This window comes from Musca domestica, unplaced genomic scaffold (genome assembly GCF_030504385.1).
Source record: "Musca domestica strain aabys unplaced genomic scaffold, Musca_domestica.polishedcontigs.V.1.1 1, whole genome shotgun sequence".
Classification (NCBI taxonomy): Eukaryota; Metazoa; Arthropoda; class Insecta; order Diptera; family Muscidae; genus Musca; species Musca domestica.
Window position 1 is genome coordinate 24560023 of NW_026712114.1, and position 19739 is coordinate 24579761.

General features: G+C 34.9%; 2 protein-coding genes across 3 annotated transcripts in view; one reads left to right on the forward strand and one right to left on the reverse strand.

The window, feature by feature from the left end:
* LOC101898308 (fatty acyl-CoA reductase wat) overlaps window positions 1-11094 on the reverse strand; it is a 50968-nt gene extending 39874 nt beyond the window's left edge. Inside the window, exon 1 of the mRNA XM_005180049.4 lies at window positions 10641-11094. Within this exon, the coding sequence (XP_005180106.1) occupies window positions 10641-10722 (82 nt within the window). The 5' untranslated portion in view covers window positions 10723-11094. The remainder of the gene's footprint in view (window positions 1-10640) is intronic.
* LOC101900138 (cubilin) overlaps window positions 1-19739 on the forward strand; it is a 225946-nt gene that overhangs the window by 106392 nt on the left and 99815 nt on the right. The window lies entirely within an intron of this gene.

A 19739-nucleotide genomic window follows, 5' to 3' on the forward strand; every position in this document is an offset into this window, starting at 1 on the left:
GAAAAACGCATTTTTGAGTTATGCCACCCTTTGCGTAATTAAGCGATATATTATCGATCAATATCATTATTTTTGAGATAAGTGTCGTGATTTCCACAAAAAAACTCCCTGGACGAAGTAGAGTTTGAATAAATAAAGGATTACTCACGAATTACCTGTGCTATTATTTACAACGATACTGTATGTATTAATGCATTTTTTCGGCAGTTAGAATAATTCCATCAAAATCTCGTGATTAAAAAAATATATATTTTTGGCTTTCATTAAATTTTCTAAGAGCTTATATTTCAAAAAACATTTCAAAATTACAAAATGACTCATTTATAATTGTCCAAAGTCACTTGTCATTAAAACACCACATGTCAGTCATTCGAACGCATACCAGTTCACTGAACTTAAGTTATTGATTATTAATTTGTTTTATTTACTCGTTTTAAATTTAATTACAAGAGAGTCAAAGAATAAGTTTAAATAAAATATAGAATATTCATTTGTTAAGTTTATTTATGTTTATATTTGCACACAAACACACACGCTCACACCGACTTCATTCATGGCATGAAATGCAGACGCTTCATTAAATCGTCAAATACAAAGAAAATCGCGATGATTAATTATTTCAAATCATTTTGCACATTTCTTAATTGGGGGTTGGCGTAAAAACACTCGAATTAGTAAAAGTCATCGCAAGACCAGACAAACTCCGTTGAAATTTGTCTGTCACTGTTTGTTTACGTTTTACGATTTGCGAAAAAAAGAAAGAATGACAAATATGAAATCATGTTTTGGATTTTCACAATGATTGAAATTTTATTAAAATGTTTACTACGCATGTGACACCTACTTAGTAAACAATTTTGAAATTTATGGGTTATATTGGTACGAGGAAGTGAGTTAACTTTATGTAGAAGTAGGCTTCTATATAAGTTGGCTATGAATGACATGTATATAGGGTGAGATGAAAAAACTGCAACCAACTTCAGACTGCTGTCATTTCTAAGCCACTCGTCCGACAGCTGTTAAAATTATTCCTGTGACAGCTCATTATATTGTTTACAAGCGTACAAAAGCATTTTGGTGAAAATGTTCCAGAAAAAAAGTTATTCGTGATGGAATTCAAGCGTGATAGTGTGATTTCTTTATATTTGGCTGGAAAACCACAAGTGGCTATCGTTCGAGCACTCCAGCATTTAAATGTGAATAAATCTTTTGTGTCTCATACCATCGCTCGTTACCGTGATACTGGTAGCGTAGCTCGACGTCAAGGAAGTGGACGGTAGGAAATAGCAACATCAGCAGAAATTGTTCGAAAAGTTAGGAAGCGACTTGATCGAAGCCCGCGTCGCAGTGGCCAAAAAAATGGCTTGTGAGCTGAACATATCGCAATATTCTTTTCGGCAAATATTAAATAAATGATCTCGGGGTGAAGTCATTGAAATTCCAAAAAGTGCAAGAACTTACACCGCGATAGAAATTAAATAGACTTAAAAGAGCTAAAGGGATGCTTCGCTTGGCCGAAAGTGGTGAACTGCAGAATTTGGTTTTCTCCGGTGAAAAAAAGATTCGTTGTCCAGCAGTTTGTAAACAAATAAAATGATAGTGTTTACTTGCCAAAGAGGTCAGCTGAAAATCTGCACCTTCAGTTGGCCACCAGTACTCAAGCGCCGGCCATGGGGTGCCATAACAGCCGCGCCACCCAAGAATGGTTCCAAATGAGGTTCCTCGCTTCATTTCCAGTGCACAATGACCACCAAAATCTCCGGATACCAATCCATTGGACTCTTGCGTCTGGAGAATTTTGGAAAGCAAGGTTGGCACTAAAAAATAGCAGTGTCGATCACCTCAAGCAAGCGCTTCCCCGGGAATGGACCAAAATACCGCAGAGCAACATTTGAGCAGCTTGTGACGGTTTCATTGGCTGTTAATTCGTGCCAAAGGTGACCAATTCGAACAAATCTAAACATATTCTAAAATTTGATGCCATTTCCGATATTTTTTGCATTCATTCAAAAAAATTTAAAAACATGTTAAAAAGCAGTTATTTTGACCGGGCCGAACTTTGAATATCCTCCACCATTTGAAACGAATTTTTTAATTTTCAAATAATAAAAATAGCCATTATATTGGGGTCTATATGACGTGGACCTAGATAGGCATTGTTTGTTATAAACCATTACCATATTATAAACGGGTATAATGTAGCATCTTCAAAATATTATAAATAGGGAGGTACCGTTATATCGGAGCTATACGAATACCTGGACCTGCATAGACAATTTTCTGTCACAGACTGTAGCATTCATTACGAACTTCAAATACGACATCTCAAACAATTTCGGTGAGTATTGTACCTAAAATCGTCAAAATACCGAATATAGGGAGGCGCTGATATATGGGGCCTATACGAAGACCTGGACCTGCATAAAAGATTTTCTGTCACAGACTGAAGTTCCCATTACGAACTCTAAATACGTAATTTGAAACTACTCCGGTGAATAATGACGCTAAAGTCACCAAAATACAGAATATTGCCGTTATATGAGGGGTATACGAAGACGTGGACCTGCACAGACAATTTTATGTCATAAGCTGTAGTATCCATTACCAACTTCAAATGCCAAATTTGAAACAATTCCTGTTAATAATGTCGCTAAAATCATCAAAATACCGAATATTGGGAGGTACCGTTATATGGGGGCTATACGAAGACGTGGATCTGCACAGATAATTTTCTGTTATAGGCTGTAATATCCATTTCGAACTTCAAATACCAAACTCGAAACCATTCCGGTGAATAATGTCGCTAAAATCATCAAAATACCGAATATCGGGAGGTACCGTTATATGGGGGTATATGAAAACGTGGACCCACATGACCCATTTACGAACTTAAACTGCCTACTGGCAAAATAAACATGTCTTCAATTCTTTCGAAAGATAGAGTGATTACAACAGACATACGGACATCGCTGAATCGACTTAGAATTTGACGTCGATCAAGAATATATGTACTTTGTTGGGTCTGAAATGAGTATTTCGAGGAGTTACACACGGAATGACAAATTTAATATACCCTCCATAGAATGGTGCAGGGTATAAAAAAATGTAAAAATATGGCGTTTTTTGCAGTTTTTTATCTTACCCTGTATCTACGCATACGCCGTTTTCCGTCGCGGCATTATAAATATGTATGTTCTTATGTTCTATTTTTTGCTTTGATGTATATTTTTATTGAGATCTAACGTATATACTATGTAGAGTGTCTGGGAACCCAGCTGCCTTTTTATGTGGCTGCTTTTTATCCATTAAAACATTTTTTATTTGTTCAAGTAACATTTCGAACATTCATTATTCCGACTTGACATTGATGTAAAGTGGCATTTTAGCACTCTCATAAAATTCAGTAGCATGAATGAATGAAATCAGGAATTTCTCTGTTTGCGAAATGTACATTTGAAAAAGGTTATAATTAAGACAAACAAAAAACCGTATAAATAAATTAACAACACAAAAAAAACGCTAGAACACAAAAAACACAACAACATTTCATATTTCGTTGCAAATTAATTATTTTCTAATTCCTCTGTTTTGTATACTTTGTTTTGTTGCTAAATGTAAAATGCAATTATAATTATAATTTATCAATAAGAAAGTAATAATTATGACGTGGCTGATCGATAATTTGATACCCTACTTTTAGGTATATGTTTTATTCAGTATATGAAAATCTTTGATCACAAGAATAATACCTGAAGTTAAAACTTTGGTGAGAAAGGTGATTAAAGCCCTAAACATGGTTTCCCACAATCTTAAAAATGAAAAATTTCCAATTACAGTCCTTTTACGGCCACAGTAGTAAAATAAGGTTAAAATTTTCTAAATTCCGAATATCGGGCAATACCACAACATGAGGGTTATATTTAAAAATGGACGAACAATTTTTATTTCCTCAGCCATGTGGCTATAGAGGGTATATAACATTTGATACGGTCCCTTAGGATCAAAGTTGTTTTAAGACATTGGTAGTCGATCCAATGGTGTCCTTCCGTCGGTCTATCTGTCTGGCTGTTGCGCACGATACAATTCGGAGGGAGTATCCGATTAGATCCAAACTTGTTGCATCTCAATATTATTGTCAAACTTAGATCGAGTTCGGAGATGGGCAACATCAGTCCACTGCTTCTGGTACCTCTCCCACAAAATCCAAACTTATGAAAGCAATTAATTTACCTCATAGAACAGGATCATTGATTTTTGTGCAGACTCTGCAAATACTAATATCTGTATCAGATCAAATACTAATATCTGGATTATTTCGGGCAACTCCATCACGTACCTACCATACAAAGGGTTACAATTTTGATTAATTTCAACTCGCATAAAATGTAAAATCACAGTTCCATTTTATTCAAATTACGTAAATCTCCTTCTGGTACCTCCCCCACAACATCTCTAAATTTTTAATAACCATGAAGCTCATAAAAGGCTAAATGAGCATCCGATTCTCTTCACACCCAGCACCTCCCAATATTATGTTTTACTAATACAAGATCCTTTGTGAAGATGGAATACATCGGCCTACTCCTTTTGATACCTCTCCCACAAAGGCCTGATTTTGAGTAATTATAACTCATAAAATGGGAAATGGGCATCCAATCGATTCTAAACTCACACATACCAATATTTCTACTAACAAAATATGTCCTTTGAAGACGGGATATATTAGGGATCAAATTTTTGAATAACAATAACGCTTATATAATGTTAAAGAGGATATCCTAAGCTCGTCTTGCATGACATATGGTTCAAACCAGTCGGTAACAAAAATTTATTTCATGTTCGGGACCGGTCTATTAGCCTAGCTCGTGCAATTCAACGCCTTTACACGATTTTTTTTTTTTTTTTTTTTTTTTTGGAGCTCATGTCAATTTTTGTTAGAGCTCATGTCAATTGATGCATTGGATGTCAACATTAAAACATTTTTTCCATCCAAAATGTTAGAAAGGTTATGCCAAAATTAGACGAAGCGGATGTACTATTTCAGGTGCAGTCGCGGTCAACGTTTGTATGAAATAATCTTCAAATATTGAATTAAATGAACCGATCTACCAATAAAAATAATCAAATTCTCAAAGTTTTATGTTTTTATATATTTTTTATTATTATTAGTTCACTTTTTTCAAAACTTTTGTATATCCCTTTAAAAACACCCTATATTTTCAAATAATACAAATATTGTCTATATAAAGCCGAAATTTCGGCTCATATGTCCGTGTTTCCGACATCATACCCAAAGAAAAAATATTTTCCCATGATCAGGAAAATATATTTGCATCTGAATGTTTCACATAACACTTAGTAGAGAATCGTCGATGTTTTTAAAAATACTTTTCTAGTACTGGCTGTGGGCTTGAAAGTGCATCCTATATTTGTACGAAAACTACTAAATGGTACAAAATTCGGTATAGCGTGAAAGGATTGTACTGGAATCCTTAACTTGGAAAAGATTAGTGGATCTTTTAAAAATAATTTAATTGGAAATGTTTAAAAATATCTATTGTAGATTTTTTAAATATTTTTTAGGGGCCTTCTGGCTAAGAATCGTAAATCTCTATAAAAATATTTTCCAAGGATACCCTGACAAAGAATCTAGTTCTCTTTTTATACCCTACACCAAATAGTGGTGTATGATTGATTGTAACATGGAGACGGAAGCGAGATTTTGAGGATCTTCATGGAATCACTTCCTCAGTCGATTTATGCATGCCAGTCCATCCTCCCTCTGTCCATGTATTCTTGTGCAGGTACGACCGAATTGGTACATCCGACCGAATTCAGTCTGAAATCGAGTAAATCAAATTTAGAGAAAATCAGTTCAAATAGAGCTATAGCTCCCATATATATGTTTTATCCAATTTGCTCTCAAAGTCCCTCTCATTCGTAATATGCACCCTACAAGAATGATATCTGTTAACCAGAATACTCCAAATTGTATCAAGATCGGTTCGATTTCGGGTTATTTGTGCACCAAATTGCCAATATCAGTCCAAAAGTCCTGAATTTTGGCACATCCAACCGAATTCAGTCTAGAAGCAAGTACATCACATTTCGTGAAAATCGGTTCAAATATAGCTTAGCTCCCATATATATATAATTCATCCGATTTGGTCTTTACGGACCTCATGTGCTATATATATTTTTTTATACCCTCCACCATACTATGGAGGGTATATTCATTTTGTCATTCCGTTTGTAACTCATCGAAATAATGATCTTAGACATAACAAAGTATATATATTCTTGATCTAAGACGATTTAGCCATGTCCGTCTGTGTGTGTGTCTGTCTGTCTGTCCGTCTGTCTGTTGTAATCACACTATCTTTCGAACGAATTGAGATAGAAAGCTAAAATTTTGCACACATGTCTAGTTTGCCAGTAGGAAGGTTAGGTAGGTCCATGTTATCATATAGCCCCCATATAACGGTACCTCCGGATATTCGGTATTTTGATGATTTTAGCGACATTATTCACCGGAATGGTTTCAAATTTGGCATTTGAAGTTCGAAATGGATACTACAGCCTAAGACAGAGAATTATCTGTTTTTCTATTATCTCCATATAACGGTACCCCCCGATATTCGGTATTTTGATGATTTTAGCGACATTATTTACCGGAATTGTTTCAAATTGTTCCAAATTTGGTATTTGAAGTTCGCAATAGATACTGCAGCATGAAACAGAAAATGGGCTATGTAGGTCCACGTCTTCGTATAGCCCCCATATAACGGCACCTCCCGATATTCGGTAGTTACAATACCCACCGAAATTTTTTGAGATGTCGTATTTGACGTTCGTAATGGATGCTAAAGCCTGTGACAGAAAATTGTCTATGTTGGTCCAGGTCTTCGCACAGCTCCGATATAACGGTATCTCCCTATATACGATATTTTGATGATTTTAGCTACATTATTCACCGTTTATTTCAAGTTTCGAATTTCAATATGGTATTGGCTTATGTCCATGTCGTATAGACCCCAATAAAACGCCTATATTCCGTATTTTTAAAATTTTAACAGCATTTTTTAAGGACTTTTTTTTTTTTGAAAATTTCCAAATTCGTTCCAAATGGTGGAGGGTATTCAAAGTTCGACCCGGCCAAACTTACTGCTTTTTAACTTGTTAATGTTTCAAGAGCTCCAAATTTTGGCTTAACTCTAGTTTAGTAAAAACTCTTCAATTATTTCGAAAATTTTTTCAGTGGTAGGTATTTTAACCATGATCCCGGGAAACTATTTTTTTCTTGGGAGACGGACCTGGGACCCCAGATTTTTGACCAGAAAGTCCGGGTTCGAGACCCCTACTAGACCCGGATCCACTTACCCGATATAGACAATATGGGTATCGTTGGAAAGCTTATGAAAATACCTATCCAACATGGTCACATGATGGGGTAAGATCTTACGGTTCGGAAGTTATAGTCAAATTATTTTTTGGACCCTGATTTTTTATAAAACCCCCAAAAAGTCAAAAAAGGGCCCATTATGGGGGACAACAAAACTGATGCCAAATCATAGCTGACACTTCTACCTTTCCAAAAAGGTTCAATTTGTGCTAATACCTTTACTGAGTCCAGAGATATGGGTCTTTCCATCCGCATAACCCGATTCTAACCAGTTCATTAAAACTATGTTTTCAATAAAAAAAAGGTATATTTTGCGTAAGAATGAAATTCAGAAATCTTTGGTTCGCGTTAGCCGGTGTAGGACATACCCAGAGGAGAAAATCTCAAGCCCCGGCCGAAGGCCGGCTACTTACAAAAGGTATCCAATTTAGAAAACTTTGGTTCGCGTTAGCCGGTGTGGGACATACCCAGAGGAGAAAATCTCAAGCCCCGGCCGAAGGCCGGCTATATACAAAAAGTGTCAAATTTAGAAAGCTTTGGTTCGCGTTAGCCGGTTTAGGACATACCCAGAGGAGAAAATCTCAAGCCCCGGCCGAACGCCGGCTACTTACAAAAGGTATCCAATTTAGAAAACTTTGGTTCGCGTTAGCCGGTGTAGGACATACCCAGAGGAGAAAATCTCAAGCCCCGGCCGAAGGCCGGCTATTTACAAAAAGTGCCAAATTTAGAAAACTTTTGTTATTCCGACGACTGCTACGCGAAATAAACACTTTTTTTTTTATTAAAAACATAATTTTAATGAACTGGTTAGAATCGGGTAATGCGGATGGAAAGACCCATATCTCTGGAACCGAAAAAGGTATTAGCACAAATTGTAGCATTTTGGAAAGGTAAGAGTGTCAGCTATAATTTGGAAACAATTTTGTTGACCCCCATAATGGGCCCTTTTTTGACTTTTTGGGGGTTTCATAAAAAATCCGGGTCCAAAAAATCGATAATTTGACTATAACTTCCGAACCATGACAACTTACCCCTTGTGACCACTTGTTGGATAGGTATTTCCATAAGCTTTCAATCGATACCCATATTGTCTATATCGGGTAAGTGGATCCGGGTCCAGGCGGGGTCTTGATCCCGGACTTTTGGGTCAAAAATCTGGGGTCCCGGGTCCGTCCCCCAAGAAAAAAATAGTTTCCCGGGATCAGGGTAAAAATACCTACCTCTGGAAAAAATTTCGAAAAAATCTAAGAGTTTTTACTAAACTAGAGTTGTTCCCAAATTTTATATAAATCCTTGCTTTTTACACAGGCTTTTTGGATATGAATTGGTTATAAATATTTTTTCACGAATATCTAATTTTAATAATTTTCCATCGATTTCTTGCCCAAAACTATTGGATTTTGGTATGACCAGGATAAACTTCGAAAAGTTGAGAGCACATTTTTAATGGAGGGTTTTACGTCATGTCAAAAATATTCAAAATTCTTTTGGATAGCGAAATTCTTTTGGATAGCGAAAATAACATACAAAACCCATTACTTAGTAATGATATTTTTGCCGAGAAACCATTTTTTAAATTACAAATGACAACACATACCACACCCTACAGAAACTAAAAGAAAAACATTCACTTTTCAAATTTACAATGCCAATGAGGAATGATACATCCGAAGGGCGACAATATATTTTTTATATTTATTGTAATTTAAATTTTTATACTTAAATTTTGCACCAAGTTTATTTTTTTGAAAAAAGTTTTTGTTTTAAATAATAATAAATTGCACTTTTTACTCAGACTCTATGTCAATACGGATTCCAAACCATAAAAACGTACGTCCACTTTGTTTATCTAAAGTAAAACTGTTAATTTTAAACACACACAACTCTGTAATTTATTGTTCACTAATATTTGATTTTTATACCCTCCACCATACTATGGAGGGTATATTAATTTTGTCATTCCGTTTGTAACTCCTCGAAATACTCATATCAGACCCAACAAAGTATATATATTCTTGATCAGCGTAAAATTCTAAGTCGATTTAGCGATGTCCGTCTGTCTGTCTGTCTGTCTGTCCGTCTGTCTGTCTGTCTGTTGTAATCACGCTATCTTTCGAATGAATTGAGATAGGTGGCTAAAATTTTGCACACATGTTTATTTTTCCAGTAGGCAGGTTAAGTTCGTAAATGGGCCATGTAGGTCCACGTTTTCATATAGCCCCCATATAACGGTACCTCCCTATATTCGGTATTTTGATGATTTTAGCGACATTATTCACGGGAATTGTTTCAAATTTGGTATTTGAAGTTCAAAATGGATACTACACCCTAAGACGGAAAATTATCCGTGCAGGTCCACGTCTTCGTATAGCCCCCATATAACGGTACCTCCCGATATTCGGTATTTTGATGATTTTAGCGACATTATTCACGGGAATTGTTTCAAATTTGGTATTTGAAGTTTAAAATGGATACTACACCCTAAGACAGAAAATTGTCTGTGCAGGTCCACGTCTTCATATAGCCCCTTTATATTCGGTATTTTGATGATTTTAGCGACATTATTCACCGGAATTGTTTTAAAATTGGTATTTGAAGTTCGTTATGGGAACTACAGTCTGTGGCAGAAAATTGTCTGTGCGGGTCCAGGTCTTCGTATAGCCCCCATATAACGGTACCTCCCTATATTCGGTATTTTGATGATTTTAGCTACATTATTCACCGTTTATTTCAAGTTTCGAATATGGATATGGTAATGGCTTATGACAAACAATGCCTATGTATGTCCACGTCGTATAGACCCCAAAATAACGGCTATATTCGGTATTTTTAAAATTTTAACAGAATTTTTTAAGGATTTTATTTTTTGAAAATTTCCAAATTCGTTGCAAATGGTGGAGGGTATTAAAAGTTCGGCCCGGCCGAACTTACTGCTTTTTAACTTGTTATTAATTTCCTCGCCACTAATTATACACCAACATTGATGATTTACAAAGAAATTGAACAAAATTTATAGAAAGATATATTTAAAATTCATAGAGTTTCCAGTATCTACGTAAATCACAAGCAAATAAACAAAAGTTTAAACGTCAATTACTTAACCTTGTCTGTCAGAGTTTTCCCAGGGCAATTTCCTGGTTATTAAAGTAATTTGATTGGACTGACATCACTTGAACTTTTATTCAAAAATTTTCATTTCATTAACCATAAAGACGAACACACACACATAGAAACACACCTTTTCCCAGAAATCCGGTGCCGCCAGTAATGAAGACCACTTTATTGCGAAAGAAGCTTTGAATATTTGAATTGATTTCCATTTTTTTTTTTCGATTATTTGTAACACTTTTAAATATTTTTTGAATTTCTTTAAAATTTTCTTTTTAATTTGCAATTCTTATGTAATCAAATGAATGAACACCAACACAATCCACTGCCGTTGAGGAAAATCCAGAAATTTTTATTTTTACTTCGTCACTTCTTTTATCTTCCAAATGCAATTTTCAACTTTTCATGTAGTGGCGCATGCGCGTCTTGTTTACACTGGCCAAGCGATGGCGAAATATTCCGTTCCGCGTTATGCGCAGAAATAAAAACTCATTTTCAAACGCTAACGTCTTTTATATGGCCTGGCCAACTCAAATGCGAATCGACTAAACTGCAATTTTGCCAATTGAAACTGAATCTAACTAAGCTAAGCGAAATGAGCTTAGACGCTCCAAGTTTACGTTGTGATATGCCAAATGCTGGCTATGCTTGCTGGCTGGCTGGCTGTTCTCTGTCGTCGATCGTTGCCATCATCCTCTGGAGCACACACACCAACACAGCCGAAAGTGGCCGAAACGCGTTGTTGTTTCAATATTTTTACAACATTTACATCCATTTCACTCAGCTAACAAAAACAAAACACGACCCATTGTGTGTTGGAGAAAAGTTGTGGCCTAAAGATTTTGGCCGAAATTAATCTCTTTTGGAGGAAGGAGTACAGTGGTTTAAAAAGAAAATTTTTCAAATTCGAAAAATTACACCAATAAAAAGGTCAAAAGTTGAGCGGGCCGACTATATGATACCCTATACTAAAATAAGTATATGAAAACCGAGATTCAAAAAATGTAAAAATTCGGGTGTATGTGCCAAAATCCACTCTTTGCTGCACAATAAACGTAAAATCGGATGAAGATATATATGAAGCTATATTCAAATCTGAAAAGATCTTGATAAAATTTTAAAGAGGTATCCCTGAGCTGTATTTAATATCTGTTAGCAAATATCAGTATTGTTTCATATTACGAATGTGAGCGATTTTAACAACAAATCGGATGAAACATATTTATAGAAGTAAAAATCGGTTCACCGGATTTTACCAAATTTGAAGTACTAGCTCCTAGACTGGATGCGGTCGGATGTGCCGAAATACATCCTATTTGTATGAATATTACACATATGGCGCACAATAAAATTGAAATCGGACGAGATATATGCATGGGAGTTATATCGACCGATTCTCACCTATTTCAATAGGGTTCGTCTTTTTTGGAAAGTCGATAATTAAAAAAACTCAATCAACGCCCAGACGAAATATGTCAAGCAAGAATCTTAAACATCTTGCACGAGAGTCATTCTTGATGCGTAGGCAAGTGATGAGGATGGATTTTTGGAAACCGGTCTAAAAAGGTACGAAAAGCACTAAGATGTACAAAAAATGTAATATTTTGTATAGGACAAATGGAATGATCTAAAATTCTTCAATTTGGAATGAGAGTCAATAAAAGGTGTCAGGATAGGGTTTTTGGAAATTCGAATTTTAAGGTTATGAAAAGATCTGAAATTGTACTTAAGTTCTAAATTGGTACAAATTTGTATTATGTGAACGGATAGAGCTTGAAAAACTTGAAAGTTGGTATGAGAATTAAGGTTGGAAAGTAAGTTTGATATGTGGAATTTTGCACGAGTGTCAGTCTTGGTGCGTATACGTGTGATGAGACAAAGTTTTTGGAAATTCGTACTAAAAGGGTACAAAACGTACTGAAATATACTTAAAATTGAATACTTTCTATTGAACAAACGGAATAAGCTAGAGTTCTGAATTATGAATGAGAGTTACTGATGGAGTGCAGAATAGAAGTACCAAAGGCTTTTTGGAACTTAGAACTTTAAAGTTACGAAAAGTTCTAAAATGGTACTAAAACACCTAAAATGGTACCAATTGGCATTATGTGAACGGATAGAGCTTAAAAGTTAAAATTTGATATGAGAATCAAGTTTGGAATGTAAGTTTGATATATGAAGGTGTTTTTGGAAAAGTGTACTAAGTGCGCGAACTGCACTAAATGGTACCAAATTTAGTAACAGTTTGATTTAAGGAGAACCGATGAAACTGGAATTTTGAAATTCTGTATTGGGGTCCCTATTGGTGGTAGGTTTGTGATAAAGAGGTGGATTCTGCAATTTGATTTGAAATCTGAAATTTGGTGTTGGGGTCACTGTTCATGTGTAGCCGGGACATATAGATGTAGTTTCGGAAATCTATATCATATTTGTACTGAATGGTACTATATTTGTATATTTGGTATTTGGTTAAGTGATAGAGATACAATTCTGAAACTTGGAATTAAGGTTTGAAAATATGTACGAAAAGTACTAAATGGTACGAAATTTTGTAAGATATATTGTTCCACGTTTTGGTATAGCCACCATATTATGGTATTTCCCGATATTCGATATTTTGACCAATATTGCACATTTTCCACGGGTTGGTCTTAAAAATGGTATTTGTAGTTCGCAACGGGTCCTAGATCCTGTGGCGGAAGATTTTATGTATAGGTCCACATTTTCATATTGCCCCTATATAGCGGAACCCACAGATATTCAGTATGTTGATAATCCTAATCAAATTTCGCGGATAAATTCTATCAAATTTGGTTATATAGGTCCTCGTTTTGGTATGGCCCCCATTAAACGGCTTCATCCACTTTATGAGTTTTTTTTTTTTTTGAAAAGTTAAACTGCATCATCCAAACGGTTTTACTGGTACTTAGAGTTTTAAGTGGAACACTTTTGAATTCAAAACTATATAAAAATTATTTACTTTACCCAATCGTGGGGGATATTAAAAGTTTGGACCGGAAGAATTTAATGTTTTTTACTGGTGGTAAAAAAGTTTGGTATTGGGTGAAGGAAAAGAGCTGAAACCTGAAATTCGATATGGATGTCACTGTTTGTGTCTGAGGTTAAGAAAAGGAGCTGGTTTTGGATATGCATACTATAATTGTACCAAATGGGGGAAGTTAAGAGCTGAAATCTTATATTAAGTTTATTGTTGATGTATTAGGTTGAGATATGGAAGTTGCTTTGAAAATGCGTTTCATATTTGCATCAAGGGAAAGAGCTGAAATTCCGATATTTTATATTGAGGTCACGGTTGGTATTTACATTGTTTGAAAAGTAGTAAAGTAATGGTACTAATTTTCGATCATTATTTTAGTATTGAGAAATGTAGATTGTTTTGGATGTTACTCAATTTGGTATTTGGTGGAGGAATAGAGCTGAAATTGAGATATTGAGATCACTGTTAGTTTCCAGGGTTTAGACATGGAGACGTTGAAATACTTTTGAACAGTTTCTGGAAATACTAATTTTGAGACTGAGTTATAATAATCTGGAAGGGGTATCCGAATTTTATAACATTTTTCATATCAAAATTTTTTTTAGTAAAATGAGTCGAGTTGACGATATCCACCCGTCTATTGAACTCAAGATTTGAGTTTAAATTGTCAAAGCGAAATTAAGCTTTTTCGAAAATATTCAATATAGGTATAGTCCCAATATAACGTATTCTCTATACCCAATATACTCGTAATGTCATTATTTGTCGATTTAGTGTTCTTTTCAATTCACTGTACCATGTTGAGTAGAAAATGAATACATCTTTGTGCCATTTAAGTATAATTAAGCGAGGGCGTTTTTGTATTTGGTCAACATAGTCTGTTTCAAAACTAAAACCAATAACAATAACATAAGCTCATATATCATAGACCGCTAATAAACAACAAAAAATTTTAACTAAAATAAAGATCAATAAACTCACATCATTGATATTGAAAGATGAAATCGTTATTTCAACCGATTTTGTAATAATTATAAATAATAAAAAAATAATAAAAAATGTACAATTGTGCTCCAGAAAAACATCTAATTTTGGAACGGTTATTATACGACGGAAAGACACTGTCTAAAAATAGTCACTTTGATATACCCGAAATATTCTGGTACATCCGTTATTATATTTATTGTGGAGTATCGATCAAAGTAATAGGTATTCCCTTAATAACTACTATTCAAAGCAAATAAAGAAGTTAAATAATTATTTGGGCGCCACATTGTGTCCATTTTTCATGCATAAGGCGAAGAAAACCATATCCGCATTAGAGAAAAACATTTTCCAAGCAAAAAATATGTACCGTTCAAATCGGAATTATGTTTTCGTACAGATTTGAACGCTATACAGGGTGAGATAAAAAAACTGCAACAAAGTCAAACGCCATAATTTTTACTTTTATTGAATGAAAGCAATGTCGGAAACAGCATCATAATTGGCCCAATCCCGGCGATGCGCTTGCTTGAGGTGATCGACACTTTTGTATTTTTTAGTGCCAACCTTGCTTTCCAAAATACTCCAGACAAAATAGGCCAACGGATTGGTATCCGGAGATTTGGGTGCCCTTTTTGCGCTGGAAATGAAGCGAAGAACCTCATTTTGTAACCATTCTTGGGTGGCGCGTGCTGACTGCGATGGTGCTGAGTCCTTTTGGATGTCCAAGGTCTGCGGCCAAAATGTTTCCGTGCCCAAGGCTTTAGTACACCCTCCAGAATATTTTCGCGATAATATTCGGCATTTATTCGGATGCCACGGTTGATTAATACGAGCAGAGAGCGACCATCGGCAGTTATAGCGGCCCACACCATCACCATGGCCGGCGCTTGAGTTCTGGTGGCCAACCGAAGGAGCACATTTTTAGCTGACCTCTTGGGTAAGTAAACACGATCATTTTGTTTGTTTACTAACAGCTGGACAACGAATGTTTTCTCATCGAAAAAGGAGAAAACCAAATTCGGCAGATCACCACTTTCGGCCAAGCGAAGCAACTCTTTAGCTCTTTTGAGTCCATTTTCTTTCTGTTGCGGTGTAAGAATTTCAATGGCTTCACGCCGAGTTCATTTTTTAATATTTGCCGAATGGAATATTGCGACATATTCAGCTCACGAGCCATTTTCGGCCATTGCGAAGCAGGTTTCTTTACTTTTGGAACCATTTCTGCTGATGTTGCTGTTTTTTTTTTTTTCGTCCACTTCCTTGACGTCGGGCTTCGCTACCAGTATTACGGTAACGAGCGATTGTACGAGACACCAAGGGGTTATTCACACTTAAATGTTGGAGTGCTCTAACGATAGCCACTTGTAGTTTTACAGCCAAATATTAAGGAATCACACTATCACGCTTGAATTCCATCACGAATAACTTTTTTCTGGAAAATTCTCACCAAAATGCTTTTGTAAGCTTGTAAACAATATAATAAGCTGTCTCTGGAATAATTATCTCACCCTGTATATTTTTGCTGGGTTTTTCTTCGCCTTATACAGGCAAAGATCTAAATTTACTGTTTTATTGAGACGAGTTAATCTTCGAAGCTTCTGAAAATGGGACAAAAATAGGAAACTTTTTATCAATAAAATATATTTATTTTTACTCCAAAACATATATTTTTGGTAATCTCGAAACCCTGGTAAACATTCGGTAGGGCTTCATATGCTTACCCACCCTATTCAAAGTTCGATTACTTATGTTAATTGAATACAAATTGTTTGTAAGACAACTTTTCTTTTTGGTAATCATTGTTCTCTGTTTTGTTGAAATTTTGAAAGTGACTTAGAACATTAACACTTCATATGACCGCCTCCAAATTGACAATTTATTGTTGGCCTTAAAATTCTACCATAAATGTATGTTGCACGTTACGAAACAAGAAAAATTTAAAATTAATTCAATTTACGTAAGTTATAACACACGCTCTTTGCAATATTGAAGAGGAGGCCAAAAGACAGGATATTAACCTCATTGATGTTTCTTTAGAATGTTGAAATATCAATCAATTGTCAATGGCCAACAGTTTATTATATTTAAGAATTGATTATCCTAAAAAAATTTACTAAACCTACGTTTGAAAAATTATTTTCAAAAAATCCAATATTTTTAGCCAGAGAATCTTTGAGAAAATTGTCCGGAAAAATATTTAAAAAAATCCAAGGTTAAGAAAAACTTAAAAAAAAATCCTACAAAGGACTCTTAAGATTTTTTAAAAAACCTACGATTGAAAAAAACACCAGGAGGCCCTTAAATATTTTAAACAAGAAAAAACACTAAGTTCGTCCGGGCAGAACTTTTGGATAAAGAAAAAAATTTTATATAAAATTATCTGAATTCAAACGTGTTCCACTTTAAACTACAAATACCAGTAAAACCGTTCGGGTAATGCTGTTATACTTTTTAAAAAAAAAAAACCATAAAGTAGGTAAGGCCGTCATTGTATGGGGGCCATACAAAAACGGCAACCTTTATAGGCATTTTTATACTTCAAGGATTGTCATCAACCAAATCTTCTTAAATACCAGATTCTATCCAAAATAACGAATATCGGAGGGTTCCGTTATATGTGCACTATGGGAATGATGAGAAAAATGTTCCGCCACCGGAACTAGAACCCATTATGAACTACAAATACCAATTTTTAGACAAATCCGTGGAAAATGTGGCAAAATCATCAAAATACCGAATATCGGGAGGTACCGTTATATCGGAACTACACATAAACGTGGATCTACACATACAATGTTTCACCACAGTAGCTAGAACCCATTATGACCTACAAATACTAATTTTTAAACAAATACGTGAAAAAATGTGGCAACAATTTTTAAAATATCGATTTTCGGAAGGTAAGTAGAACTATACATACTGCGTTTCGCCACCGGAGCTAGAACCCATTACGAACTACAAATACCAATTTGTAGGCTAATCTGTGAAAATTTTTAACAAAAATCATCAAAATATCGAATATTGGGAAGCTATACCAAAACATGGACCGACGTATCTCATTTGTCGTCATAGACACAATACAAATTGTTCTGCCAAATTTTGAAGCTCTACGTCAAATAATGTGGCCTGTATCGGGACTTCAACAGACAGACAGGCAGACAAACATCGTTAAATCGGATGAGAATTTTATGCTTATCATGAATATATATGAGGTCTACGACGAATATTTAGGGATGTCACAAACGTTAATACCCTCCTTTTCAAAATGGAGGGTAAAAAAATATACGTTTCTTTAAAATCTCCGTTCGAAAAATTGTTTAAAAAATCCTTCTGATGAATCTTTACAACCGAAAAAAAATTAAAAAAAAAATTAATAATAAGTTCGTCATTTCGTTTGTAAATTATCGAAATACTTTTATCCAAACAAACTAAAAAATATTCTTGATATTCCGATATCGTAAGGCACCCATAGAACGGTACGCCCATATTCGGTACTTTGATGATTTTAGCAACATTTTCAATGGAATTATCTGAACTTCTACACAAGGAGTTCTTTGCAAGTACTTTACCCCCTGAAAGAGAATTTTCTAAATAGGTCCACGTTTTAGTATAGCACTCAAACCTATGATGGAAAATTGTCTATGCCGGCCCATGTCTTTGTATAGCCCACATATAACGGTACCTCCCTTTTTTTGGTGTTTTGATGATGTTTGCGACATTATTCACCGGAATTGTTTCAAATTTTGTATTTAAAGTTCGGAATCGGTACTACAGCCTATGACAATACCTCGTCCTCTTATAGGCCCCATATAACGGTTTAATTTTGAGTGGTATTTTGGATGGATTTTTTTTTTAAATATTGTTCCTAAATTTAAATTTCTTTCAAGTTACTTCCAAATGGTGAAGGTTATAAAAAGTTCGACATGGCCGATCTTAGCTACTTTTTTACTTGTTTAACTTAATATTTTTATTAATTCAATTTAAATATTTTTTATCAAAATTCTCCAGGTACTAAGTTGACTTTCAGCCATCCGTATGAATTCACTGTTCGTCTTTAATGGTATAAATAAATGTTTTGGCAAAAAAAATTGTTCTGATCATCTTTTCGTTATAAAATGTAAGTTTAAAACCTGACCTTCATACGATTGCCCCGATGCACGTTTAGGCAATTTATTGTTGATTACCATAAATGTTGAGTACTTCGTAAGACAAAAATAAACAATTTGAATTTCACACAAGTTATAAATAAACCTTTCGCAAATCAATTGAATTATTACAAGATCGAAGACGATGCAAATGGGCAGTAATGTAAACCAAGAAATTTGATAAAAAAGACGATTTTAAGCATTTAAAATTTTATCAAAGACTAACAACATGAAATACCGAAATAACCTCAAAAGATGTCCTGTTCATCTGCTGGACATACAGGCCGATAAGGCTAAATCGAATCCAAATGTCCTAAGATGGATAACTTTTAAAACGAACAAGGATGTGGGTCGTTTTTGCGATGAGGCACATTTTTGCCGTTGCACGTCCTCTGGGGGGTACAAAAAAGAATATGGAACTCAGCTTATTTCGCATTCTTTGAGTATTTTATTTTTCACCCTATGTGGAGGAGGTACCAGAAGAAATGGTCCGATCTTTAACATCTCTATAACAGATCTTGTATTGGTAAAAATATTCAGATGTGCCAAGTCTGAATAGAAACAAATGTCAATTTTTCGTTTTATGATCATCTTCATGGATATTCAAATTTTGAGCATCTGTGGGAGAGGTACCAAAAAGGTTGGACCGAAATATCCCATCTTTACAGCATATCTTGAGTTGGTAGAAATAATGAGATGTGTGAAACATAAATTTGACCCATTGTAGAGGAGGTGCCAGAAGTTTCCTAAATGGTCCGATCTCTACCGTTTTTACAACAGATTCTGTTTTAATGGAAATATTCAGATGTGCCAAGTCTAAATGAAATCGGATGTTAATTTCGCGTTTTACTAGCTTAATGGTACCAGAAGGAGTGGACCAATATATTCCATCTTAGCACCAGATCTTGAGTTCATAAAAAATGGGAAGCATTACATTTTAAGACATATAAAATGGGATGTAAGAATCCGATACATCCCATTTTATAAGAGTTATAATTATTCAAAATGTTGACCCTTTGTGGGGGAAGCACTTGATGGAGTGGACCCATATTATTCATTTTTTCACCTGACCAAGAACTGAGGCAAATATTAGGATTTG